Consider the following 27,522-nt stretch of genomic DNA (forward strand, 5'->3'; position numbering starts at 1 on the left):
ATGTGGGGCCGTGTGCGCCACCAGACATCCCACAGAGCACACACAGCCCCCCCCCCCCGTTGGCGGCACCAAAAGGCTTAAGCGCCTGGGAACCCAACACCTGGCGCCCAGAGGCTTAAGCGTCTGGACCCCCTGGGAACCCAGCGCCTGGCGCCCAGAGGCTTAAGCGTCTGGACCCGCCCGGGAACCCAGAGCCCCCAGCAGCCCCTCCCTTCTTATGTCACTACATTACCCCCCTCTACGTAGCCTCCAGCCGACCCGGCTGTCAAAAAAAATACAATTGTACAATAAATTATTTGTTAACCATCAGAATGAGTGTGTGACAAATCAAGAAAAAAAATGAGAAGAAAGCGCCTCTCCCCCTCCTGTGGTCACCGATGCAGAACAACACTGTATAAACACATATATGCAGGATGAACGCACGCCCCAATCACCCACTATACATGATGGCAAGGTGAGTGGCGTCACGTTGGGACGAGAGTTCGTGGGCGGGGGTCATGAAAATCGTTTGAGTTTTGAGCGAGTCCGAGTGGCAGGTCCATCATTCGCGACGGAGGCGGGAGGGGACCGACGACCCGCTGTTGCGCTTGTGTCCTGGGTCGCTGATCCCGCGGGCAAGCTTGTTCCCGCTGGGTCGGCCGTGGCGGGTTTCATTCCCAAGGCACCTGAGGGCGGGACAGCGGGACCTGCCCGAGAGTTAGAAGCAGCATCATCGCGGCGCGGCTCGTCAGACATGTCGCGCTCTCGGCCCCGGAGAAGTGAAGGAGGTGTGTAGGGTTGAATGTAAGGTTTTAGACGTGACGGGTGCACGAACCAACGTCGCTTGCCATGCTGGATCCTGACACACTGCGGGCGGAGAACGCGAATAATAACAACCGGGCCTCTCCAAGGCTTAAGAAGTTTTGAGGAAGTAGCCAATGGTACCTGCGGGCAGTGGAGCCAGGCGCGGTCCCCTTCTACCCAAACGTGGCGGGACGTGCGGAGATTCCGCAACCGCTCGTTGGCAAGCTGACGGGCTTCTGAGTTATTTTGAGCAGCCTCCCGGGCATCCACGAGACGATGCACATTAGCACGGATGTGGTCGGCAATCTTAGCCTTAGGTGCGGGCTGTTTAATGTGCAATTGTACGTCGATCGGGGGGCAAACCTCCCTACCATACATAAGATAGAATGGCGAGTACCCCGTGGCAGCATGGGGCGCCATTCTATAGGCGGCCAAGACACCAGGTATGTGGAGATCCCAATCAGTCTGTGACTCAGACACCTGGTGGCTTAGCATGGAGGTAAGTGTCCTATGTAATCGCTCGACCATACCGTCAGTCTGGGGGTGATATGGCGAGGTGCGAATTTTGTGTGTCCCTAGCAGGTTGCACACATCCCGCAACAGGGTGGAAGAGAAATTTTTCCCTTGGTCGGTCAGCAGGCGTTCGGGAGCACCCTTATCGAGGACGTAGCCCTGGAAAAAGGCTTCTGTAATGGCTGCTGCAGACTGGTTGGGGAGTGGCCAGGCCATGGCCCATCGGGTAAAATATTCGACCCCAACCAAAAGGTACTTACTACCCCGAGGAGTAGCGGGAAACGGACCCAAAATATCCAATGCGACGATCTCATTGACCCGGGAAACCTTAATGGATTGGAGCGGCGGGCAGGACGGCCTAGCAGGTGGTTTCCGCCATGCACATTCTGTGCAACCTTGCACAAGGTCAGCTACATCGTTTGACATGCCCGGCCAGAAAAATTCCAATTGGATTTTAGCTAGTGTTTTCTGAACACCCAAGTGCAAGAGGCGACTGTGCGTTTCCCACACAAGTCGCCCCCGCAGGGAGGTGGGCACCACCAATGTGTGGGATTGGGACCCCCCATCCCAACGCATGAGGACGCCTTCCCGGATGACATATGATACGGGGCCCCCCTGCCCCCTGTGACCCTCGGCATCCCTAGCGCGGCGTCTCAATTTGAGGAGGGAGACGTCTTCCATCTGAAGACGTCCTCAGTCGTCCAACCCGAGGCCCAGCAATGCGTCCTGCGGAACTTGCATGGAGGGAGCCCCGTGGTCCCCGACCCCATCCCCGGCCGCGGCCGCAAGGGATGGGGGCGGTACCCCGTCAGGCTGCCTACAACGCCCCGCACCCAAAAAACAAGCACAGCGCCCATTGTTCGGCAGTCGCGACAACCCGTCGGCGTTCCCGTGTTGAATCCCCTTGCGGTAAATGACAGTGAACGCAAAGTCCTGGAGGATCTCGAGCCAACGCGAGAGCTTTCCAGATGGTTGGTCCACTCGCAAGGCGTATTGTAGCGCCGCGTGGTCGGAGCGTACTGTGAAATGCCTGCCATACACGTATGGCCTGTACTGCTTTATGAAAAAAACGATAGCAAGCAATTCGCGGCGCGTCACGCAGTAACGTTGCTCCGCGGGCGACAGCACCCTGCTGCCATAGGCGACGACGCGTTCCACTCCATTGACAATTTGCGACAGCACCCCTCCAATTCCGGTGTTGCTGGCGTCTGTATCCAGAATGAACGGAGTAGTAAAATCTGGATAAGACAGGGTAGGAGCATCGACCAGTGCTTTTCGGACGGCATTGAACGATGCCTGTTCTAACTCTCCCCAGCGGAATTTGATCCCTTTGGCCGTTAATGCGTGGAGGGGCTTCGCGATGGATGCGAATCCCGCAACAAATCGTCGATAATATGAGGCGAAGCCGATAAAACTCCGCACCTCCCCAACAGAGGTAGGAGTTGGCCATTAGCGCACGCAATTTGTCTTTTCGGGGTCCGTGGCAATTCCAGAGCGGCTGACAATATGGCCCAAATAACGAACCGAATCCCTCATGAGGTGGCACTTTTGCGGTTTGAATTTGAGGTTAGCTGCTCGCATTTTAAGGAAAACTGCCTTCAATCGCGTGAGGTGTTCATAAAAAGTTTTGCTGAACACGATTACATCGTCGAGGTAGATTAGGCAAGAATCCCACTGGAACCCAGCGAGGACCAGCTCCATCAGGCGCTGGAACGTCGCCGGGGCCGAGTGAAGACCCATAGGAAGTCTGTTGAATTGGAACAGTCCCTGCGGCGTGCGAAAGGCTGTCTTTGGTTTGGATGCGTCATCAAGGGGTAGCTGCCAAAACCCCGAGAGGAGATCCAAGGTGGAGAAGTAGTGCGCACCTGCTAAGGCATCGAGCGACTCGTCCATCCTGGGAAGCGGGTAGGCGTCGGCCACAGAAATCTTATTAAGTTTCCTGAAGTCAACACAAAAGCGGAGGCTCCCGTCGTGCTTCTTAACAAGAACGATCGGCGCCCCCCATGGGCTATTTGATGGCGCAATGACATCGGCCGCCAACATATCGTTGACGGCCACCCGTACATGTTCCTTTTCGGCCGGGCTCAACCGGAATGGGTTTTGACGAATTGGAGCGGCATCACCCGTGTCGATGTGGTGGCTTAGCAATTTAGTGCAGCCAATGTCGAATTTGCTTTGACTGAAAACGTCGGCGAAATAGCTCAGCAGCGTGCGTAATTTAGCATGCTGTAATGGTGACAAATCGGCAGAAGTGGAGCAAAGCGCGTCGAGCCATCCTGTGTCAGGACCTGGCTTGGCAACGGAAGAGGACTCGCCCCCTACGTGACCCACGATCACATCTTCTGGCGGGGCTGGCGTCGCGTGAGCAAGCACCATTCCCTGACAGATAACGGCCGTTTCCAATCCCGCGTTAAGGACCTGGATAAAGGGGTCATGGTCGCTTCGCACGAGTGTTTGTGCACACACGAGGTCCGACACCCGCTCAGCTGAACGCGAAGGCCCGATCACAGCACCCCCCATGAACGCGTCGTAATCAAGGGGTTTACGAAACCGGAGGGGAACTAACATCTGAGAGCCGGGAGGAATGTGAATTGTGCACGCCGCCAACGCCTGCACCGTCGTAGATGCGGAGTGCAACCGAGTGGGTGTGGGTAGGAAGGAAAGCGTCGGCCGGAGGGGAGCTCAATACACCCTTTGTTAATGAGAATTTTAATGGGCATCTTCCCCAAGAAATCTGTTCCGAGGAGGCACGGAACGGCGAGGGTGGATGAGACCAAAATGGGCCCAACTAATTGGACGTCAGCAATGCGGATCTGAGCATTGATCCGTCCGGTGATGCCCAACGAACCCCCATTTGCGGCATAGCATGGCACATCAACTGGCTGCAAGGGACAGCATGTATCGGGCAGAATGTTATAAATTATGTCTGAAATGATGGTCGCCGACGCACCCGTATCGATCAACATACGAACATCAACGCCCTCGATGGAACCCACTACGGCAGAGGACCCTGCCGCCGCGGCAACGACCCTATGGGCCAACTCGGACCATTGACCTGGTCCGAGCGCCCGGTTGTTCGATGATGGGCCCGAATCCTCCTCCTCCGAAGCATGACCCCCCTGTGTGGTGTGAGGGTGCGTGCTTGTTGTAAGTGGGGGCCGAGAGTGCGAGGTGTCGTGACTCGCCTGGGTATGCCGAGGATACGGTGGTGGCCGAGGCGCCGGAGGTCCTGAAGTCCGGCGTCGGGGGACCCGGTAGCCGGACGCCACATGGCCCCGAAGGCCACAGTTGTGGCAGACGATGGACGTCCCATCCTGGCGCGAGATTGGCCGGTCCCGCTGGTGGTGATCTCGCTGGGATCGCCAGTTGGACGATCCGCGATTTTCTGTTGCCGCGAAGGCCTGATGAGGCCCCGAATGCACGTCATAGGCTTGTGCATCAGGTGGGCCTGCGCAGGCGGCGATGGTCGTGTCCTCATCGCAATGTAGGTGTGCTTGGATGCACCTGGCAAGCACGTAGCGACGTGAAGTCGTCGTCGTCGTCGGCTGTCGGCATGGCAACTCGAAGCTGGCGGGCCAAGCTCATGAGCTTCTGCAGCACGAGTGCCTCCACAGCGTCTTCATCCATGCGAGGGTAGGCAACCCGCGCCATGGCCAGCAGCGCGCTGCGGTACCCCATCGCCGACTCGGAGGCCTTCTTCCTCCTCGCATCGAAGCGGTGACGTGCTTCGGATGGGGGTCCATAAATCAGCCGCATCTGATGAAGGGCATCCGTGAGCGTGGCACGTTTTGCCCGTGGCACCGCAAGGAGTGCTGCGAGGGAGTCGTCGTCGAGCATGGCCGGGAGGCCCTGGAGCGCTTCATACTCCGACCAGCCGGACGTCTCTATAAGAGAGACGAACCGACGTTCGAACGCTGCCCACTCACCTCCCTCTGAAGAAAATGCCTTGAGTGCCGGCAGGCGTTGGTGGATGTGAGCCCCGCGCTCGTTGCCTGGCAACCCGGCTGAAGCTGGCTTCGCGTTCCCAGCGCTGTCACTCGGCGGTGAGGGACGCAGCGCTGATGACGCGGCGTTGCTAGGTTGCAAACAGCTGTCACCCGGCGGTGAGGGACGCAGCGCTGATGACGCGGCGTCGTCGGGTTGGCCGACGCTGGGCCCGGAAGTGACGTCGCTCCCAGCGGTCATTGCTCCCCCGGCAGAAGTGACGACACACCCGGATGTATTTGCGGCGAGAACGGCTGCCATCTTTGTGTAGGAGCCGGCGGAATGGCACGGCCGCTGCGCCGCCTCTCTCCCTCCTGTCTCCGCCTGTGAGCAATGCATGTCGTCCAGGATGGAGACGGTGGCGTGGAGCAGCTCGGTGAGGCGAAGCAGCGTTTCCTCCATTGCTGCTCCCGACGCTGGAGGAGGATCGGTAGGTGTGGTGGACGACTGCTCAGCCGGCGGTGCGGCGTCGTTGTCGGCCCGAGTTGGCTGCCCCGTCGCCGCTTGCTCTTCAACATCGCCGTCAGGACTGAAGGTACGTGGCTTACTTCTTGTCTCCATTGCCACTTCTGACGCCAAATGTAACGGGTTCCGGAGACACTTGTAGATGTAACTTCTTTATTACAACACAACACTCCAACAGTCCTGATACTCTGTTACAGCCTAGGTACACAGCCTAGGTACACAGCCTAGGTACACAGCCTAGATACTCTACTCTGGCTACGCTCTGGAACTCGCCCTCACAAGGTCGTAGAGTCGGGAGTTCCAGAGACCCACCACTCGCTCTCACAACATCCCAGGGTCTTCAGATGGCTGGTCGTGGGTCTTGGGTCTTGAGTTACAACTGGCCCCCATCGTCTAGGGAGCTCCCCTTTTTATGCCTAGTCCAACGAGGGGTGGGGCCGTGTGCGCCACCAGACATCCCACAGAGCACACACAGCCCCCCCCCCGTTTGCGGCGCCAAAAGGCTTAAGCGCCTGGGAACCTAACGCCTGGCGCCCAGAGGCTTAAGCGTCTGGACCCCCTGGGAACCCAGCGCCTGGCGCCCAGAGGCTTAAGCGTCTGGACCCGCCCGGGAGCCCAGAGCCCCCAGCAGCCCCTCCCTTCTTATGTCACTACAGTAGCAGTTACGTTGTAACTAGTATAGTTAGCCTGATTGTCACCACCTTAGATTGTTATTCTGTTAAGGGGAAGTTACCCCGTATGTTGGAACTGAATAAATGTGTTGCCTCCAAGTCTCCATCTGCGACTCAGTTCAACCCATTACACTTGTACTTTTTGATGTTCTCTGGTCGGACACTGGTGAGACAAGGCCATTAAGTAGGCTGTCTCTGGTGTAAGCCAATCTGTTTGAAAGATAATGCATAACATGATCAAAAAATATTTGTTTGCATATTTTACCACGGAAAATGATGTGTGGTTAATGCAGATCTTATCTTGAAATAGTTGCCGATTCGGTGTTTAAACATCTTCACCCCTCCTGTATTATTGCTCCTGTATTCTTGTTTTTGTCATTATATAGATTTATATATTGCCTTAATTAGAGGCACGATATAAATATACATCAGATAAGAATATCACATCAGCCTACGCTGAACGACATTAACTCCTATTTCACCAGATTGCTTTGCTCAATGACTCTCTCTATGTAATACCTAAATTATATATTCACATACATTGGTCGCAATGACAGTAAATCTATCAAAAGTTGATCTTTTTACCTTGAATGTTTCTGTTAAGCGAATCATGTCTTTGCACCCTTCACAGGGAAGCGTCAAACCGAACAAGATAACGAAGGAGATAACAATGAAGGAGATGCCGTGGAACCAAAATTTACGGCGGACGGGCGGCTCGGAAGGCTGCAGGCAGACACAAGGGAGCTTGGCTCCCTCATGGCTCAGAAGGATTCGGAAATCGAGTCTCTGCTGGTGCAGCTGAAGAGCCGCGAGGAGGAGGTCCATAGCCTGCACGGCCAGGTCTCCGACATGGCCTCCGAGCTGCACACGCTGCACGGGCAGATCCAGGAAATGGCGCGGCAGAGGAGTCCGCTGGAGGCCACGGAAAGTGACAACAGGGCTCTGAGAAATAACCTGACACAAGGGGACTTGAATGGTCCGCCAGAGCGTTCTGCTAATGAGGCTGGGAATGGGATGCTCAGCAGCCAGCTCTCTGATAAAGATGCACCAAAGGGATCGGTGAACTCCCCCGGGAAGGAGTTTGGGAATGACGAGGGATGTGATGGTGACAATGATAATAATAGTAGTAACGTGGATGATGACGCCAACCTCGGGGCTCTGTCAAAAAGCAACGAGCGCGTAGAAGAGCTTGAAGAAACAATCCGAGAGAAAGACAGTGAGATCGGTGCAATGGGTCATCAGGTGCAGGAGCTGAGGTTCCAGCTGCAGGAGCGTTCCGCATTGGGGGAGGCGGCCGCCACCGCCTCCTCCTCCACTCAGACCGACGGTCACACCGACTCCGAAGCTCCGGTGGGCAGCGATGGACCTCAGCGGTCTCATGCACGGCCGGTGCAGGCTGAAGGCGACGACCTGAATGCGGTGGCGACACGTCTGACGGGAGAAGATGGCGGCATTGGGCAGAGAGGGCCCCCCGAGGGCCGCCCCATCATGGGTGACGTGGCCGACGGGCTTCAGCTCTCAGTGAAGCAGCTGGGTCCTGGCAGAGAGAGCGACGGACTCGGCTCTGAAGAAAACGCGCGGCAGCAAGACCCACGGGTGAGCCGGTCCACATAGAGCAGCATCGTTCATGATGCTCGTTCACCCAGGAACGCCTCGTCAGGACTCAAAACTCTTTTTTCAGGAGGATCCTGCCAATTTTTCTGTAGGAGGGGGCTCGATGCTGCTGCTGCTGTATGTGATCCCAGTTAACCGGTGGCATAGCGGTTAGTGCGCTACGCTACGAACATGGCAACCCAAGTTCGATTCCCACTCACAGCCAACACCAGTGACGATTATCTGAACCAGTCCTAGTCCTCCCCTAGGTCGACTCATCCTCAAATTAGTACCTGTTGTGATGTGTAAACATCGGCACTTTTCTTGGTGCAGTTTATATTCGCTCCTTCTGTTCTGCATGGGTTTGCTCCAAGATTTCTGATTTCCTCCTGTGGCTAATAACCATACAATGTAACTGGTAGTGACCAATATATACTGATGATGCCAATTACATAACTGGGATTACACACAGCAGCAGCAACATCTTGAGACTCAGTGAAACTTTCGTGGGTAAACAACAGTTATGATTTTGATGGCAAAGGCAGTCCAAGGGCCGAGGAATGAGTGACCATAACAGAGGTCACGAAAGGGCTATAGGGGAGGGAAGGAGTGGATGGGAAAGGGAAGAAGAGGTGGCACTTTAAGAGAGGAATGGAAGGAAGTTAAGGAGCAGGACTGCTTAATGTATGGTGAGGTGTCAAGTCTACAGGCATTGTTGAGTCTACGGATAGTACTGAGTCTATAGGCAGTGTTGAGTCTATGGGCAGTGCTACTTAATGTACAGGGGAAGTTTATTCCAGTGGAAGGGTACAAGGAGGGAAAAGCATAATAGTAAACTTGATTTGAAGCTTTCGTGACTGCAGGAATCCATACTATTTGGTTCTTTTGGTAAAGTCACATAGGTATAAAATAAAATAAATCACGACGTTTTGATGACAACACATGCAATACCCTGGCGTCTACAAACTGAGTTGTGGTTGTGGCAGCAGTTACATTGGGGAAACGAAACGACATCTCTCGAACCGCGTTCGTAAACACAAGGCAGATCTGAAACACGGTAGGACCAATACCTCTGCCGTTGCTGATCGTTGTTTTAACGCTGTGGGCTCACACGAAATTCATTTTTCCAAGATGGAGGTACTCTGCAAACTTACCGGTTACCTTCAGAGATTTGTTCATGAAGCCATCCAGATATATAAACACAGACACAACTTCAACCGAGAGGATGGGTAAAAACTGAGCAATCATTGGAAGGACGTTATTAACCAGGTAAAGTCTTAACTGACTGTGATGTTTCCATCCTACCTGCCTATGTCAGCTGTTATTTCCGACTCTCTCTCTCTATGCCTCTCTCTTAGATCTCTCACATGTCCTTTGGATTGCACTCTCATGCTCACATGTCCTTTGGATTGCACTCTCATGCTCACATGTCCTTTGGATTGCACTTTCATGGTGCTAATCTCTCATTAACACTGCTGTTGTGCGCATATGCAGGTATGATACTCTTATGCGGCGACGGAAGCTCATTCATGCTAATCTCCCACCCTAATCCCTCTCTCCCTAATCTCCCAAATGAACACAACTAACGTGCTTGCGTCCGTGGATGGCATTATTTTCCAGCTCAGACCCCGCTTGCTTGCCCATCGACACATATATAACCTTGTTGTAACTGCTCTCTCACTGGTTTTTGCAGTTCCACTGCTGGATTATATTTTTTTCGCCTGAGGACGACCGCTTGTGTTGCAATCAAAACGTCGTGATTTATTCTATTTCATACCTACGTGACTTTACCGAAAGAACCAAAGAGTATAATAGTAAACTGCACGCAGTGTGCCAGTGTGTAACAGGCGCGGTCTGTGCCGACTCCGCAGCCACCGGAGGGCGAGGGCACAACCCACGGCGATGGCAGTGCAGATCGCCATGGAGACGTGGAGCAGCGGCCGGGTCGTGGCATGGAGGAGGAGGAAAACGAGGAGAGGTGCGAAGCTCAAGCACGTGGGGGCAGGGCCGGCGCTCCAAGCGGCCCGCTGGGTTTAGGTCATCTCCACGTTAATCAAAGGGACACAACTCAGCTCGCTAGCAAAGGCCATCGTATGAGTTTTAGATCAAAAATATATATGAAGTACAGTAAGTCCCCATTTAACGCGGTAGTAGTCGATGCTGCGTTAATTTAAAAATGCGTAAAGCGAAAACAATTTCCCATAAATAATGTCATGATAAAGTTTGGCAAGATACCATGTACTACGCACACGAAGTGAGATCACGTGACAAATAACTGAGGGTACACCACCACCTTACTCTATCATTACACATACTGTATCACTGTACCGCTCAGCTCAAGAAAGTAGTTAGTAGTCAACCGCTCAGAAATGACGTTATAACGGCACGTGTTGCGCGTTATAATGGTATCATTCCGCGTTTGAACGGCACGTGTTCCGCACTACAGTGGTTTACGTTCTGCGTTACAGTACATTTACGTGTTATAATGGCACGCGTTCCGCTTTATTACAGTGCGCATTATGTGTTGTGCGAAACGTGTTCCCGAATGGAAGAACCGCGTTATAGCTAAAACGCGTTGTGTCAACACCCCGCGCTGACCAAGCACTTAACGTATTTAGATTTTTTTTAAGACGAGATTTTTGGATCCGTTTACAATTGTGATAGCATAGTGCGCCTCCCAGTCAACACACGTGATGCCATCGTGATGCCATCGCAACGTGTTTACAGTTGAACAGTTATTTGTTTTAAAGCCTCAATAGAGGCAACGGCGGTGCATGAGTCACACAGCCCTCAAATGCACTTGGAAAGAGCTGCGACTCCACTGGCACAAAGGTCAATAGGCTGGTGGCGTAGCAGTGACAATCGCGCCTCACACCAAGAAGCACCTGAGTTAAATTCCAGACTCGGGCATCTTTATGCATTACTTTTGTATTCTCTCCCCCTGTTCTACATGGGTTTTCTCTAGGTTCTCCGGTTTCCTCCCATGATTAAAAAAAACATAATAATAATAAGAAATTCAGTTTATCTAGCGTATTTAATGCTAATTACATCCCAGGCATACAATGTAACTGGCATTGGTCAAACATCCTAATGATTAATGATTATTTGAAATTTACGCTATTGCAGGACCATTGCCGCCTAATGCAAAAAAGTTGGCAGGAACCTCCTGAAAAAACAGTTGAGGCCGTCCTGGATGAACTCGCACAATCGTCAACATGGCGATGCCTCGCCCGTTCTGTGGGGGGCGCCGCATGTAATCTACCTCGCCTGTTTTGTAGGAGGTCGTGTGTTCGATTCCAACCCTGATGCCTATTTATTAGGAGCTTGCGTGTTCTCCCCGTGGTCACGTGGATTTCTCACCGGGTCTTACGGTTTTTCCCTCCATTTATAATCAGCATGCGTTTACAGTATTTGGCTGCTATACATTTCCACATGATAAGCAACTTCATTAAACTATCATTTGTGGCCAGGTTGCTTCTGAAAAAGAGCTACATAGCTCAGTGGGTTCTTCCATTCGGGAACACGTTTCGCACAACACATAATGCGCACTGTAATAAAGCGGAACGCGTGCCGTTATAACACGTAAATATTCCGAATGATGTATAATAGCACTCCCAATGCCTCCTGCCCCAATAAAAAAAAAATCGAAATTTGTTTTCCAAAAACAGTAACACTTACCATCAGTAACCAGCACCGCAGATGAAGAAGGAGGATGTGGTAGGTGACAGATCTTTTGGAGGAGGGCTTAATGCACTTAGTATTCACCTACTGTATGTATGTTCACTTTTATCACTAAATTATAACTTAAACACAAAATTACACTAACTTAAACTTCACATTTTTTACTTAACAACTTTTTTACTTAAAGACTACATTATTTAACACTTTTACACCACATTACTCGCTGTCAGACGATGTTAGCTGATGTGGCACTTGACTGCTGACAGAGGTGTCTGTGGAAGAATATCCAGAGACTGAAGACACTGCACTGGAGGCTTCATTGCTGGTAGGACGTGGCGAATGGCGTCATTCTACATGTATTCCGAAATTGGGCCATTCAGTACGGCAATTCGGCTCATGCCAAATTACTAATATACAGTATTTGCTGAAAGTGCAGCTTTGCTGAATTCTCCCCAATAGCAAATGATCAAATATCGAGGTTCAATGTCGTGTATAACGACGCTGCTGCCCGCCCTCGTTGTGTCTCTGCTCGGACAGGTTCCATCAGCGCCTCCTGGAGGATGAGGATGTTAAGATGCTGCTTACGCGCATCAGGCAGACTGACCAGGAGTTGGTTCACGTCAACCTGCAGCTCGCCCAGGTACTAGCACAGGGAACTGCGACATGGCGTTGGATGTAGTGGTTGTGGTGGTTGTGATCATGAGTCCCATTTAACAGAGTGCTTCGCATGTGATAAGAGAAACGTGTCGCTTCTCATTTCAAATGTTAAAAGTACACCGCCAATGACAGCTGTCAGTGCGAGGGCGTCGCACGCTCAACCATAATTAACGCCGTCATGATGATTACCACAATGCATGGTTATACAGGACAGCCTCAAGACTCATTAGCAGGGGGCAATGTTGCTGCTGGTCTGTGTGATTTCAATTTACTAATTTGCAGGTTAGTTTTCAACATTGCGATGTTTGGCCAACACCATGTGTATTTATGCCTGGCCGTGTCAGAGTGCTTTACATGCGATAAGCGACTTACACCGCATCTCTAACATTTGAATGCGCGCTTCCAGTAACAATTGTCCCTGTGCGGCACGAAGTGACTGCACATGGCCTGCAAATGTCTCCATGTCGTCATCGTCTTGTCGTCGTCGAGTCATCGTCATGTCATTGTCGCGTCATGTTGTGTCCATGTCATTGTCATGTCATCTTTTTGTCATTGTTGTGTCCACATCATTGTCTCGTCGTCTTGTCATCTTTGTGCCATTGGCGTGTTATTCTGTTGTCTTGTCCGTGTCGTCGTGTTCCATGTCGTCGTCGTGTTGCCGTCCTATCATCGTTGTGTCATTCGCTTTAGCAAGGTGCTCCTCTAGGGGACAGTAGCCTGCTGAGCCAGCTGCTGCGCCAGTTGGCGGGGCTCACGGAGCACGTGTGCTCACTCACCGCCGAGAAGGCGGCCCTGCGCCGGACCGTGCTCGCCATGGAAAGGGAGAATGGGCACGCTGGGAACGCCCACCCGGCACGACGGGCCACCTCGGAGCCTGGTGGCCACGTGAGTGACGGCGGCATGTGAAGTGGGGCATCCCTGGTGGCAGCTGTCCCTGTGCGGCACAAGGTGACTCGGCACCTAGCCTGTGATGGGGCGTTAGTCTGCCAGTGGGGAGTAGCGATGACTGCTCTGTGTGATGTAACTTAGCACCGTGTACTGACATCACGGTCCAAATTTTTGTAAATTCAAAACACTTGCAAATTCAGAATCAGAATCTTTATTTAGATTTGAGGAATCTGATGAGCTATGAAGGTATTTCACAAATATCTAGTAGTGGGTGGTGTCAGCAATTTACAACAACAAACAATACACAAGATGATCGACGATAGGAAAAAGGTAAGCAAGTCACTAAAATAAATACATTTAAAGAAAGTATATAAGTAAATCCCATGTGTTGTGAATTGTGCAGTTTCCATGAATCCTGCTCTGTATAAAAACACCAATTGTTCGTCTCATCATTATTGTTTTAACTTGTATTTTGAATAAATTTAGGTCATCTCCACGCTGAGCGTTTGCCCAGCGAGTCAGATGTGTGGGCGATGGACTCCTGGTCTGTGCCTTGACCCCCCACAGGCCAGCGGTCAGCCGGGCGTGGGAGAGGCTCACGATGGGAGCCACGTGCAGGAGGAAGAGGAGAGGGAGGATTGTGAGCAAGACCCTTTTGAGTCTGGACGCATCCCTACGCCGTACGTGCCAGCTGGCAAGGTACGAGAGTCACTGCCTCCTGATTTTATGAACAAAGGTAAGTTTTTCACAGTAGGGGGCAATGTTGCAGCTCCTGCTGTGTACTCCCAATTGGGTAATTTGAAGATTATTTTCTCAGCATTGGGATGTGTAGGCAATACCAACTACAGTCCTCCCGGAGATGCGCCTAGCCGCTGCTTCGCTTCATGTTCCCAGTTGGGGTTGATGCAGGGCAATCATCGCTCCCTCGCCACGAACACCAGTGACGATTATCTGAACTGGGCCTAGGCCTCCCCTAGGTAGAAACAGCCTCAAATGTGTTCCCAGTGCGGTGTGTAAAACATTGCCACAAGGGGAGACGAAGTTGGTGTGGTGTTGGCCACTCAGCCCCTCATGTGTCGTGCCGGCCTTCATAGGCCCTGCTACTCACTAACACCACTTACCCCAACAATCTGTAAAGGCTACAATGTGCCTTTGTCTTGACGGCACATTTCCGGCTACGTGTCTGGTGCAGTTCGCCGAGGTGTACGAGCAGTTCCTGCAAAGCGAGCGACACCGGCGATCACTCGTCTTCCAGAAGCAGTACCTGCTGCTCGCGCTCAGCTGGGAGTTGGGGCGGAGAGACAGTGTGGGGGGGATGACGGCGACGACGACAGCGACGGCGGAGAGTGGCACGGCCCTCAAGAGGCTGCGCATCGCCGTCAGGGCCGTCATGGCCGCACGCAGGTAGTGGAGGCACCGCCACCGTCCGGTCGGGAGGGGGCGGTGAGGGGGATGGGACGGGGAGGGGGCAGTAATGGGTTGTCGGGGAGAGGGCGGGGAGGACCGGGGGCGTGGAGGGGTAGTGGGGAGGGGTGGGGGTGCTTTAACCAAGCGGTGTCGAGGCAACAAGAGCGATGGTTGTTGTGAAACTCGTTTCCCGTGGACGTCGAGGAGGTGCCCAACCCTGGCTCGCCAGGAGCAGACAGTACAGCCAGGGGACTGATTGCTGTCTGTTTCCAGCTGTATGGGGAACAAGTGTTTGCCCCCCTTCCTCTCGAATGTGTGTATTCACTTGACGCTCTGGATTCACAGGATATAATAAACACTCATTAATTGACTGAAAATATATTTTTAAAATGCAGGACCTTACTGAAAAAGACTCATGACTCTGTATGCCTCTCCTGAATGCATATAAAGAGCAGGGCAGGGGTAGACGCACGGTCACGCGTATGCCCATGCGTGGTTCTGTGCGGGGCTGTGGAGGCTGGGTCATGCAGCCGAGCCACCGTGTGCTGCCCAAGCATCTTCTGTGTTTTCCGGATAGAGGGGGTTAAATGGGCTCGGCACGGGCTGGAGAAGAGATGGGCTGATACGGTACAGGAGGATGTGGAGCTGAGTGGACTTGATGAAAATCAGTTCCAGCCGTGTCAAGATCAGCCTCTATGGAAGAGGCTCATGAAGGATGCTACTGGGCAGTTGGGGGCAGTCGCCCTCCAACAACAGCAGAGGGTGGAGGAGCGATGCTCACAACAACAAGCAGAGCACCAGGCGGATAAAATACAGCAAATTGCCACGGTAGGGGGACATAGGTGGTGCATCTGCCAGTCATAACAGTGTACCCATGGCACCTGGGTCTGTCCTGTGACCTGCTAGCGGGCCTTCGACACTTCACGTGGCCTCGGAGTGCACCTGGCCTGGCACAAGTCCTGTGGTGATGTCACCGCCTTTTCATGGGTAATGGAAGATGCTGTTGGTGTTGTTGGTTCTGTGCTATCATGCGTGATGCCAATTTCCCCGGCAGGTTTCAGCTGCAAGGCCATGACAGGCAGCTCTACTACCAGCTCCCAGGTAATACTCATTATTATTGAGACTTCACCCTTCCCGGCAATAATACAGAAGGTGTTAAGATGCTCAAATACAGAATAGATGCCTATAGTCACAAGGCATCAAGTCTGCATTAACCACACGTGCTTGTAGTAAAACATGCAAATAATATATGCGTAGTCATTGAAACTGTGTGGTTCATGCAGACTTGATGCCTTGCAATAGGTGTCTATTTGGTGTTTGAACATCTTAACACCTCCGCTATTCTTGCAGGATCAAGCCAATTTTTTGTTCATAATTTTGATACCAGCGAAAAGGGTCCCATCCATATAACTGCTCAACCGGAGCCATTCATGCTTTGATATTTGCATTGTCCTTGTACTGTTTGTCATGTTGCATTCTTTGGTTTAACACCAGTGATACAATGCTATAAAGGAAGCTATATCTGTTCCTCTTCGGTTCTTTCGGTAAAGTCACGTAGAAATAAAATAAAATAAATAATAGAATACGACATTTCGATTGCAACACAAGCAACCATCATCAGGTGTCAATAAATGCAAGCTCAGAGAGAGACATATATACAGAGAGAGAGAGACAAACACAGCCACAGAGAGAGAGAGAGACACATGGGGGAGAGACACAGAGAGACACACACGCAGAGAGAGACACACACAGAGACACACAGAGAAACAACGCCTCTGTGACGAGGCATTATATATAGAGAGAGGGGGGGGGCAGAGAAATTAGCATGTTAATCAGAGCGGCAGAGGAAGAGAAATTGGAAGTTGAGGAAACAAACCTAGTAAACTTAGAAATGTAATGCAATGCAACACAGTCGGCTAACACAACCGTTAACACTTAACCTGGTTGATTACTTTCTTCCAAAGATTGCTAAATTTGAAGTTAAGTGTGAGTTGTGTGGAAATCCTCCCTGTGGAGGTGGTTCAAACTTGATTTGAAGCTTTCGTGACTGCAGGAATTACTCTTTGGTTCTTTCAGTAAAGTCACGTAGAAATGAAAGAAATCTGTTCGTTCATTCGTTTCTCAATCTGCTTGTCCTGGTGAAGGTTGCAGCGGCAGCATATTGAGTCGGGCGGTCCAGACCTCCCTTTTCCTGGCGACAGACTCTTCCTGGGGAATTCCCAGGCGTTCCCAGACCAGCCGAATGACATAGTTCCACCAGCGTGTCCTGGGTCGGCCTTGGGTCTTTGCCCAGTGGGACATGCCAGGTAGAGTTCCAGGGAGAGTTTACCAGGTGGAATCATTACCAGGTGCCCGAACCACCTCCACTGACTCCTCTCGATTCAGATGAGCAGTGGCTCGACTCTGAGGCCCTCGCGGATTACCGAGCTCCTCACCCGATCACAAAGTGTGAGTCCGGCAACCCTGCAGAGAAACCTAATTTTCGCTTCTCATACCCGCGATCTCGTATTTTTGGTCATTACTAAAAGCTCATGCCCATAGGTGAGGGTGGGAACATAGATCGACCTGTAAAACAAGAGAACTCGGCTCTCGCTTCACTAGCATGGAACGATACAGCGCCCACAATACAGCAATTGCCGCACCAATCCGCCGGCCGATCTCCCGCTCCCACTTACCATCACTCACGAAAGAGACCCCGAGGTACTTAAACTCCTCCACTAAGGGCAGCTTTTCCTCTCTCACCTGAAGAGCACAGTCCACCATCTCCCGGGAGCGAAACATGACCTCAGATGTGGAAGTGCTGATCCTCATCCTAGCCGCTTCACACTCGGCATCAAACCATTCAAGTGCACGCTGGAGATCACAAACTGACGAGGAAAAGAGAACAACATCATCTGCAAAAAGCAGCTATGCCACCTCCATGCACCCGTACTGGATACTCTCTATACCTCGGCTGCGCCTTGATATCCTGGCCATGAAAATCACAAACAGGAGTGGAGACAAAGACGCACCCTTGGCGTGTCCAACACCCACAGTGAAAGGCTTTTATTTAACATCAAGAATACAGACACAGCTCTCTCTTCGGGACTAGAGGGACTGGATAGCACGCAAAAGCGGCACCTGTAGATCATATGCCTGAAGCACCTACCAAAAGACATTGCGGGGAACACGGTCATATGCCATCTCTAACTCTACAAAGCAGAGGTAGACTGGAGAAGCATACTCCCGTGACCCCTCAAATATTTGTGAGAGCAAAAACAGCCGGTCCATTGTTCCATTACCCGGACGGAATCCTCATTGTTCCTCCTCAATCTGAGGCTCGACCACCAGGCATAGCCTCCTGTCCAGCACTCTGGCATTGGCTTTACCTGGGATGCTAAGGAGTGTGACCCTCTATAGTTGGAGCATACCCTCTGGTCACCTTTCCTAAAAATGGGAACCAAGAGGTACTGTACCTGCCTTCCATGCAACATTGAAGAGGCGTATTAACCACGACAGTCCTGCACTGTCCGGCACTTTTAACAACTCTGGGCGAATCTCATTCACCCCAGCAACTTTGCTGCTACGAAGGCCCTCAACTGCCGCAGTGACTTCAGCAAGCGTAATGGATCCGACTACCCAGCTGTTTCCAGGGCTACCTCCTTAGAAGAGGGCATGTCCTCAAAGTGGTCCTTCCACCTCTCGACTATCTCCTTTTCGCAGCTGCATCGACAATTGAGGTTTTGAACATCGTTCACTTGGACTCAATGTCAATGACCTCCCCTGGAGTGTAGAAGTTTTCCTGGAGGTGGCAGTTGACACCTTTGTGCACTGGGTCTTCTGGCAGACGTTCCCAGAAAACCCACGCTGTTAGTTTGGGCCTTCCACGTCTATCTGGTCGGTGCCCCAAGCATCGGATCTAACTTACCATGAGGTGGTGATCAGTTGATAGCTCTGCCCCTCTCTTCACCTGAGTGTCCGGAACATATGGACTTAGGTCCGATGATACGACTATAAAGTCAATCATTGACCTTCGGCCTAAGGTGCTTTGGTATCAAGTACACTTATGAGCATCCTTGTGTTCGAACATGGCGTTTGTTATTGACATTCTGTTACTAGTGCAGAATTCAAATAACATATCACCATTTGGGTTCAGATCAGGGGGGCATTCCTGCATTCACGCCTCTCGAGGTATCTCCATCATTTCCCATGTGAGCATTGAATTCACCCAGTAAGACTATAGAGTCAGTAGGCGGCACTCTATCGAGCACTGCACCCATCGTCTCCAAGAAGGCCGAATACCCTGAACTGCTGTTTGGTGCATAAGTACAGACAAGTCAGAGTTTTCATTTCTGAAACCCGAAGTCTCATTGAGGTGACCCTCTCATCCACTGTGTAATAAAGGACTCTTTCTCAGTGTCGATCTCCGTTGTCCTTTATTTGGGTTCGTGTAAATCTCGCTCTCACGGCGTCCTCGCTCAGGCCCGCGTCTCCTCCGACGATCACTCCACAGCCACCCTGCGGCTCCGTTCCGCAGCCTCACTGCTGCTCCGCCCTACAGCCACACTGCTGCTCAGCTCTGCAGCCACCCTGCTGCTCCGCTCTGCAGCTAGCCTTCCACAGCCTGCTAGCCCTCTGCGCCCTGACACCGATGGCCGACGGTGCCGAGGTCTCCCAACACGTGGCGATCGCGCCACCCTCCCCGTACTGCCCAGCGTGGCCTCCTCCCGTTTCACTCCGTCTCAACTCCCCGATCCCCTTCCGGTTCTCTCCCTAAATCCTCTCCCCCACGTGACCCTAACGCCTCCCTCTCCTCACGTGACCCAGACTCCGCCCCCCTCAATCCTTGGTCGCATTACACGACCACCCCCCCCCCCCCCCTGATGAAAAACCCAGCCGTCCCCGGCTGCAACAGAATAAAATAATGTGAGCAACTTTTTAACCATCGGGCATCACCGGACAACGGAGATTATAACAAGACGATAACAAGAACAACAAGAACAAGAACACAATCAACGAAAGGAAAGGGATTTGGAACGCGTGCGGGTCGCCGGCCCGTCCCGAACGGGCGGCGGCCCCCCACAGACCGAGAACGCGACGGGGTTTTAAGAGCGACGGGATTAGAACCGCCCGCCGCTGTTGGAGGCCCGTCAACGCCAAGGTCCCGTTCCCCAGAGAGACCCGAGTCCGGGGTCTCCCGCAACCTTGTCTGTGGTGCGGTTGGAGGGGCAGCGGGGTCAAGTGTCCCCATCGCCGTGGTAGGCCCACCCAGAGCAGGATTCGCTGCATCCGCCTGTGTCACGGCCGGTTCGTCTGTAGAAGGCACGACAGGCGCGCTTGCAGGGTCAACAGGCAAAGGCAGAGGTGCGTCGGATGCAACAGACACCGGCAAGGCAACATCAGGAGATGACGCATCCGTCAGCGGGGCCACGTAGGGTTTCAACCGAGACGTATGGACGTACCAGCGCCGCGATCCGAACCGAACACGCGCGGACTGCGGGTTAGGAACCTCAATAAGCTTAACCGGCCCCTGCCATGGTTTGTGCAGCTTAGGGGAGGTCCCCGCCCGCACCTGCGGGCAGTGCAGCCAGGCCATGTCCCCCACTCGCCAGGGGCATTTACCATTCGAGCGCCGGGCGCAACGTTCGTTCCGTGCTTGGGTCTTGGCAGTAGCCAATCGGGCCCCCTCCCGTGCCTCGGTGACGCGTTGAACAGTGTCTTGAATGTACTCGGGGAGAGGCTTAACAGGACCCTTTGCCCCCGTACCCAGCTGTACGTCCACCGGCGGCACATTCTCGCGGCCGTACATTAGAAAAAATGGAGAATACCCTGTGGACGCATGAGGCGTCATCCGATACACGGAGAGTACCCCAGGGATATGCAAATCCCAATCAGCTTGTTTCTCGTTAACCGTGTGACATAGCATGGCCGACAGCGTCCGATTAAGCCGTTCCACCATGCCATCTGTCTGCGGGTGGTAGGGAGACGTACAAACCTTCTTGGTTCCCAGAGCAGCGCACACTTCCGCCAACAATTTAGAAGAAAAATTTTGCCCGTGATCCGTGAGCAGCCTTTCCGGCGCCCCTTTGTCCATTACATATCCAAACAGGAACGCGTCCGTGATAGACGCCGCCGACTGGTCGGGTAAGGGCCAAGCCATCGGCCAGCGGGAAAGATATTCCACCCCGACCAGCAAAAATGTATTGCCCCTAGCGGATGGCGGGAAGGGTCCCAAAATATCCAACTCCACCAACTCATTAATCCGAGACACCTGTATAGACTGCACCGGCGGCACATATGGGTTTTTAGGCGGCTTCCGCCGGGCACACTCGGGACACGCCCGAATGTGTCCGACGACATCCGTCGTCATGCCGTGCCAGAAGTAGTCTCGCTGCAACGTTAACAAAGTTTTCTTCACCCCGAGATGTAATAGAGTGTCGCAGTGCAGAGTCCGAATCAATTCGTGCCGTAACGACGACGGTACCACCAGACGCCAGCGGTCGTGCAACCCCTCCCTCCACATCAGCAACCCATCCCCCGGCGTCCCACCGGACAGCAGTCCCCCCGCTCCCTTCGCAGCCCGACTCCGTAAAGCCCCCAACGAGTCATCAAGCAATTGCTCGCGAATCCATACCGAGCGCGGCAGGTTCAGAACCCCATTGGCCGGTCCTGGGCACACTGGAGCCTCGGGCACCTCAACAGCTGACACAACAGGCCGCGGGGGTTGCTGAACTGGTGTACACCTATTCGTACCCGACGCGCAAGCGCAAGGGGACCCCTGCGGCAATCTGGAGAGCGCGTTCGCGTGACGCGACCCCTTCCGATATTGAATTTCGAAGGAAAATTCCTGCAGGGTTTCCAACCATCGTGCCAGTTGGCCAGATGGTTGGTCAACTCTCAGGGCATATTGCAGAGCCGCATGGTCCGTGCGCACAATAAACGAACGGCCGTATAGATACGGCCGATATTGGCAGAGAAAATAGACAATAGCCATTAGTTCGCGGCGAGTAACGCAGTAGCGGGTTTCTGCCGGGGACAGCACGCGGCTACCATAGGCTACCACGCGTTCCACGCCGCCCTTGGACTGTGACAGAATGGCCCCGATCCCGGTGTCACTAGCGTCCGTATCCAGAATGAAAGGGCGATCAAAATCCGGATAGTCCAATGTCGGCGCCGTCGCCAAACGATCGCGTAGGCCCTCAAACGCCATTTCCTCCGGCGGTCCCCAACTGAACCTCCGATCCTTCCTCGTAAGGAGGTGCAAGGGCCTAGCAATCATAGCAAAGTTCAGAACGAACCTGCGATAATCCGCACTGACTATGTGTCCCAAATAACGCACAGATCGTTGCAGTAGGTGACACTTTTTGGGTTTAAATTTCAGATTGGCGGAGCGCATCCTAGCAAACACCGTCTTCAATCTCTGTAAATGTTCGTCAAATGTGCGGCTAAAGACGATGACATCGTCTAAATATATCAAACATGTCTCCCACTCCAGACCCGTTAACACCAGCTCCATCAACCGCTGAAAAGTGGCGGGGGCAGCATTCAAGCCCATCGGAAGACAATTAAACTGAAATAAGCCCTGCGGCGTACGGAAAGCCGTCTTTTCCCTCGAGGACTCATCCAGGGGAAGCTGCCAGAATCCCGAGGAGAGATCAAACGTTGAAAAAAACTTCGCCCCGGACAAGGCATCGAGAGAATCATCCATACGCGGCAGGGGGTACGCGTCTGCCACAGACACTTTGTTTAATTTGCGAAAATCGACACAAAATCGCAGTTTCCCATCCTTTTTCTTCACAAGGACTACCGGCGTGCCCCATGGACTGTTAGACGGGGATATTATGTCAGCAGCCAACATGTCCTCCACTGCGCCGCGAACATGATCCCGCTCCGTCGGGCTCAACCGATGCGAGTTCAACCAAATCGGAGCGGCGTCCCCCGTATCAATGTGGTGGGAAAGCAAGGAGGTGCGTCCCAAGTCAAAATCATCCAAGCTGAACACGTCGGAATAGCTTAGCAACAGCACGTGAAGCGCGGACCGTTGTTCCCCGGTCAGGGATGAGTTCTCCCCGCACAACTCGGCAACCCATCGATCATCCTGCCCCGTGGGGCCTGAAATCCCCCCTACCATGTCCCGGCGGCCCCGGTCGTCATGGGCTGTGAACGCAGTCGTGGCATGAGCCAAAACAATTCAGGTAGGTACGTTAACATTCTCCGCACTCCCATTCAGCACTTGTAAAAACGGAGGCTGGCCCGGCCGGACAATCGTTTGTGCCCCAACTAGCGCCGAGCCGCCCGTTATAGCCGTGGACGGTGATAACAAAACCCCCGCCGCTCCCTCAACGCCAGGCATTGGTTTCCGATATCTCAACGGAATAAGCATCTGCGAACCAGGTGGAATGTCAACAGATCCCTCGGAGAGCGCCTGCACCTGGCAGACAGGGGCAGAGTGGCCCCAGGGCGACGGCAAGAACGAAATTTTCAGACCCCCCGGTAATTCAATGCAATTTTGATTCACTCTTATTTGAATGGGCATTTTTGCCAGGAAATCGGTCCCCAACAAACAGGGCACCGCGAGGGACCTGGAAATCAAAACGGTCCCTGAAGCCGACACCCCCCCAATCGATATGTTGGCGTCCACCCGGCCCACAATGCCCATACTTCCCCCGTTCGCCGCTATGCAAGAGTCATAAACCGGTCGCACTCTCCCCGGCGGAATGCCCAAGAGATGGAAAATGACGTCTGAGATAATGGTCGCGGACGCACTGGAGTCCACCAAAATACGCACCTCGACCCCCTGAATAGAACCAGGCACAGTGGACGACCCAGTAGTGGCCGCAACCACCCTCCGTGCCAATCTCCGCCACTGCGTCAGCGAGTGACACGGTTCAATCGGTGGCCCCCCGTTGTTAACGACACACGGACCGCGCGGCGATGGTGATGCATGAGGTGACAGGCCTTGCCGGGTGTCTGATGCGCACCGACTTGCCTGTCCTGGATGGTCCTTTCGCGTCACGTCCGTGGCCGAGGCCTCCTGCTGGGGCGGCCCCGGGATGCGAGCCCAACAATCCCTGGCGAAGTGGCCCTTACGGCCGCAGCGGAAACACTCCACGTTGTTTTGGCGCGCGGCACCCCCTCTGTCCCGACGCTCCCGCATCGGCGGCCCGGACCCCAGCCCCGCTCCCCCTCGAGCAGGCCACTGGGCGGAGGCGGCCGTCAACTCCTGCGGACCCTTGTCGTCAGGAACGTAGACCGCCTTCTTAGGATCCCACCCTGTAGCACCGCCTTCGACGATGGGGCCCCCCGTCCAAGCTGACACCTGTTTCCAGCGTCGAAGATTAAATTGGGCATCCAAGCACTTAGCTGCAGCACGGGACGTCAACTTATCATGGCCGCACACCGGCATGGGGATCCCCACGTCTCTAGATAATTCCAGAATCTTGCCCAATACGAGGGGTTCCAACAAATCAGGCTCCGTCTCAGGATATGCGACCATAGCCAGTTCCAGAACGGCGCCTCGGAATGCCACCGGCGATTCTTCAGGCGCCCGTTGCCGCTGTACGAATCTACTATGAGCATCGTCCGGAGGCTCATACGCGTCCGCCATTTCCTCAAAGACATCCTCTTCTTTTCGGCCTTGATGGAGCGGAAGAACCTGACGGACTCGTCGTTGAGAAGTTGTTGGTAAGACTTCCAGGGCCTCCGCGTCCGTCCATTTGGCGGATCGTACAGCCGCTTGAAACCGGCAGGCGAACGCGCTCCAATCCCCGCCGATGGAGAACTCTTTAACAGTTGTTAAATGATGGCTGCGGGTCCTTGCTCCGCCGTCCTCCGTCGATGGTGACTCGTGCGGCAATGACAAGATGGCGTCACTCCGCAACGTGTCCAAGATGGCGGCTCCCCGCGGTGGAGGGTGTAAGATGGCGGCTTCCCACCGTTCCTCCTCGGCCACGCCCAAGATGGCGGTTTCGTGCCGCGTGGTGGAGAGGGCTGACGGCGTCGGCAAGGCCCCGGCCCGCTGTTCCCCGCTCAGCCTTCCCGAAGTCGTCGCCGTCGTCACGAGGTCGCACAACTGCGTCAACACCGCCTTCAGTGCCTCCAGTTGGGCCGCCACCTGTCGCCATCCTTCATCAGCGTCCACTTGCGTGGATGGACCCACCGAAGCGGCAACGTCCTGCACCCCCGGACCGTCGCCCGTCCCTGCGTCGCTTCCCCCCTCCATCGTCGGTAGCGCCACCGCTGGAGGGAGGTCGTCTTCAGAAGATGCTGCAGAAGATGGTGCAGGGACGTTCTTTCTTCTGAGCTGTTTTGACATGCCGTTTCACTTCTGACACCAGTGTAATAAAGGACTCTTTCTCAGTGTCGATCTCCGTTGTTCTTTATTTGGGTTCATGTAAATCTCGCTCCCACGGCGTCCTCGCTCAGGCCCGATTCTCCTCCGTCGATCACTCCACAGCCACCCTGCGGCTCCGTTCTGCAGCCTCACTGCTGCTCCGCCCTGCAGCCACACTGTTGCTCTGCTCTGCAGCCACCCTGCTGCTCCGCTCTGCAGCTAGCCTTCCACAGCCCGCTAGCCCTCTGTGCCCTGACACCGATGGCCGACGGTGCCGAGGTCTCCCAACACGTGGCGATCGCGCCACCCTCCCCGTACTGCCCAGCGTGGCCTCCTCCCGTTTCACTCCGTCTCAACTCCCCCTTCCGGTTCTCTCCCTAAATCCTCTCCCCCACGTGACCCTAACTCCTCCCTCTCCTCACGTGACCCAGACTCCGCCCCCCTCAATCCTTGCTCGCATTACAACTGGAACAAATTCCAACTGAACAGCACCCAGCCAGGAGCTTGTGAATATTCCCACACTCACCCGGGGTCTCTCAAAGGGGTTACTTCGGAATAGGAGAGACCACCCCTGATCGAGAAGTTTGGTTCCAGTGCCAATGCTGTGTGTGGAGGTGAGACCGACTATATCTAGTTGATACCTTTCCACCTCTTCCACCAGCTCTGGCTCCTTCCTCCCAGTGACGTGACATTCCACGTCCCAATAGCCAGTATCCATTGCTAAGGTCCAGTCTGTCTCCCTGCCATACTGGCATCGCACCCGCCCCTCACCATTTGTCCTGCGGATGGTGGGCCCACAGGACTGTATCTGGTGTAGGCCAATCAGTTTCAAAGACAATGCATATATTCAGAGCATGTGTGTTTGCATGTTTTACCACAAGCATGTGTGGTTAATGCAGACTTTCTTGTGATATACGTCTATTTGGTATTTCAATATCTTAACACCTGTATTAAATTTTGATTTAAAGCTTTCGTGACTGCAGGGATTCATATTATTGGTTCTTTCGGTAAAGTCACGTAGAAGGGAAACAATAAAATAATAAAAATATAAAACAATAAAATTCTCACGACGTTTCGACTGCAACACAAGCAATCATCATCAGGTGTGAAATCCACAGCAAGACAATTTGAAATTTTTTTCATTTTTTCTTGCTGTGGATTTCACACCTGATGACGATTGCTTGTGTTGCAGTCGAAACGTCGTTAGAATTTTATTGTTTTATATTTTTATTATTTTATTGTTTCCCTTCTACGTGACTTTACCAAAAGAACCAATAATATACCTCCTGTATTATTGCTGGAAAGGGTAAAGCCTATTCTTTTTTTATAATTTTGATACCGGAAAAAAGGATCGCATAGATAATAATAATAATTTAGTGCATTTGGTGTTCTCGTCATTCGTAAAGCACAAGGCTATCACGAAGCAAGGTGCTGTGAAAACAACGCCTTCGTGATAGTCTCGTGCAATTGGAATGTAACATGGCGAGAGTCTATTGATTATTGATATAGCGGGTGGCAAGGTGGTGGTGCAGCAGTAACCCTTGTGGCTCACAGCAAGAAATGTCTGTATTCAATTCCTGATGGGGGCACCTTTCTGCGAGGCGTTTTCTCCTCCTACTCTGCATGGGTTTCCTCCAGGTTCTCCGGTTTCCTCCGATAACAAACAAAAAACTGTATTGACCAAACATCCCAATGCTGAAACATTACCTGAATATTACTAAGTTGGGAACACATACAGCAGCAACATCGCTCCCCTAATGTGAAAAGGAGTCTTGAGACTCCAGTGAAGCATTTCTGGGTAAAACGCCAAATAAAATATCATTCATGTAATAGGAAGAGTTGGGATTGATTTGTAAATGCAGCAGAGATCGAAGTGTCAAGTTGATTTGGTGTAACCAGGGTGAGTGGAACTCAAGAGATAAAGTTAGAGTCTCATTTGCAAGAGTGCCCCAGGGTCATTCCATACAAATCAACATTGCTCCTGACTTCAAAAGCCTGGCAGTACCTTCCTGAAAAACAGTCTTCAGACTCGGTGAGACTTTTCTGGGTGAACAAGCGGAATGATAACAATAGCAATGGAGTACTGAAGTGCCGTGTGTGTAGCAGAGTGCGGTTCAAAGTGTCTCTCTGTCTCTCGGTCTCCCTTCAGGGGCCCAGCAGGAGCACCAAGCCTTGATCCCCTCTCCATACATGGACTGTGATGGCTGCTGTCTGCATGGGAGCGCTCGCCACGTATCCAGGTGCCACAGTGATGGATGCTCTTGTACGTGTGTCTGTGTCACTGGTTGGCGTTCTCCGTGAACTTCACTCTTGGATTCTTCCACCCACGTTGAGGACTTGGTCCACCAGACTCACCATTTCCTGTTGTCCACACACACACTGTGTTCAATTGCCACACTGCAGGTCACAATAACACACACACACTCACTCACCCACTCACAATGCTACAGGTTACAACAACACACTCATTCACTCAATCACCGACGAACCCGGTCAACCACTCAATCACTCAAAAGCCACTCACCCCTCACCCACTCACCACACTACAGGATACAACACACTTGCTCA

At 53.0% G+C, this 27,522-nt stretch overlaps 1 protein-coding gene across 2 annotated transcripts in view; it reads left to right on the forward strand.

The window, feature by feature from the left end:
* The window catches only part of LOC144730273 (uncharacterized), an 88,509-nt gene that overhangs the window by 53,421 nt on the left and 7,566 nt on the right, over positions 1-27,522 (forward strand). For both annotated transcript variants that reach the window (XM_078610954.1, XM_078610964.1), the window contains exons 11-18: positions 7,048-8,012; positions 9,881-9,987; positions 12,228-12,330; positions 13,038-13,232; positions 13,803-13,934; positions 14,428-14,639; positions 15,697-15,743; positions 27,104-27,194. In XM_078610954.1, the coding sequence (XP_078467080.1) occupies positions 7,048-8,012; positions 9,881-9,987; positions 12,228-12,330; positions 13,038-13,232; positions 13,803-13,934; positions 14,428-14,639; positions 15,697-15,743; positions 27,104-27,194 (1,852 nt within the window). The remainder of the gene's footprint in view (positions 1-7,047; positions 8,013-9,880; positions 9,988-12,227; positions 12,331-13,037; positions 13,233-13,802; positions 13,935-14,427; positions 14,640-15,696; positions 15,744-27,103; positions 27,195-27,522) is intronic.

Source organism: Lampetra planeri, chromosome 2 (genome assembly GCF_965212315.1).
Source record: "Lampetra planeri chromosome 2, kcLamPlan1.2.h2, whole genome shotgun sequence".
Lineage (NCBI taxonomy): Eukaryota > Metazoa > Chordata > Hyperoartia > Petromyzontiformes > Petromyzontidae > Lampetra > Lampetra planeri.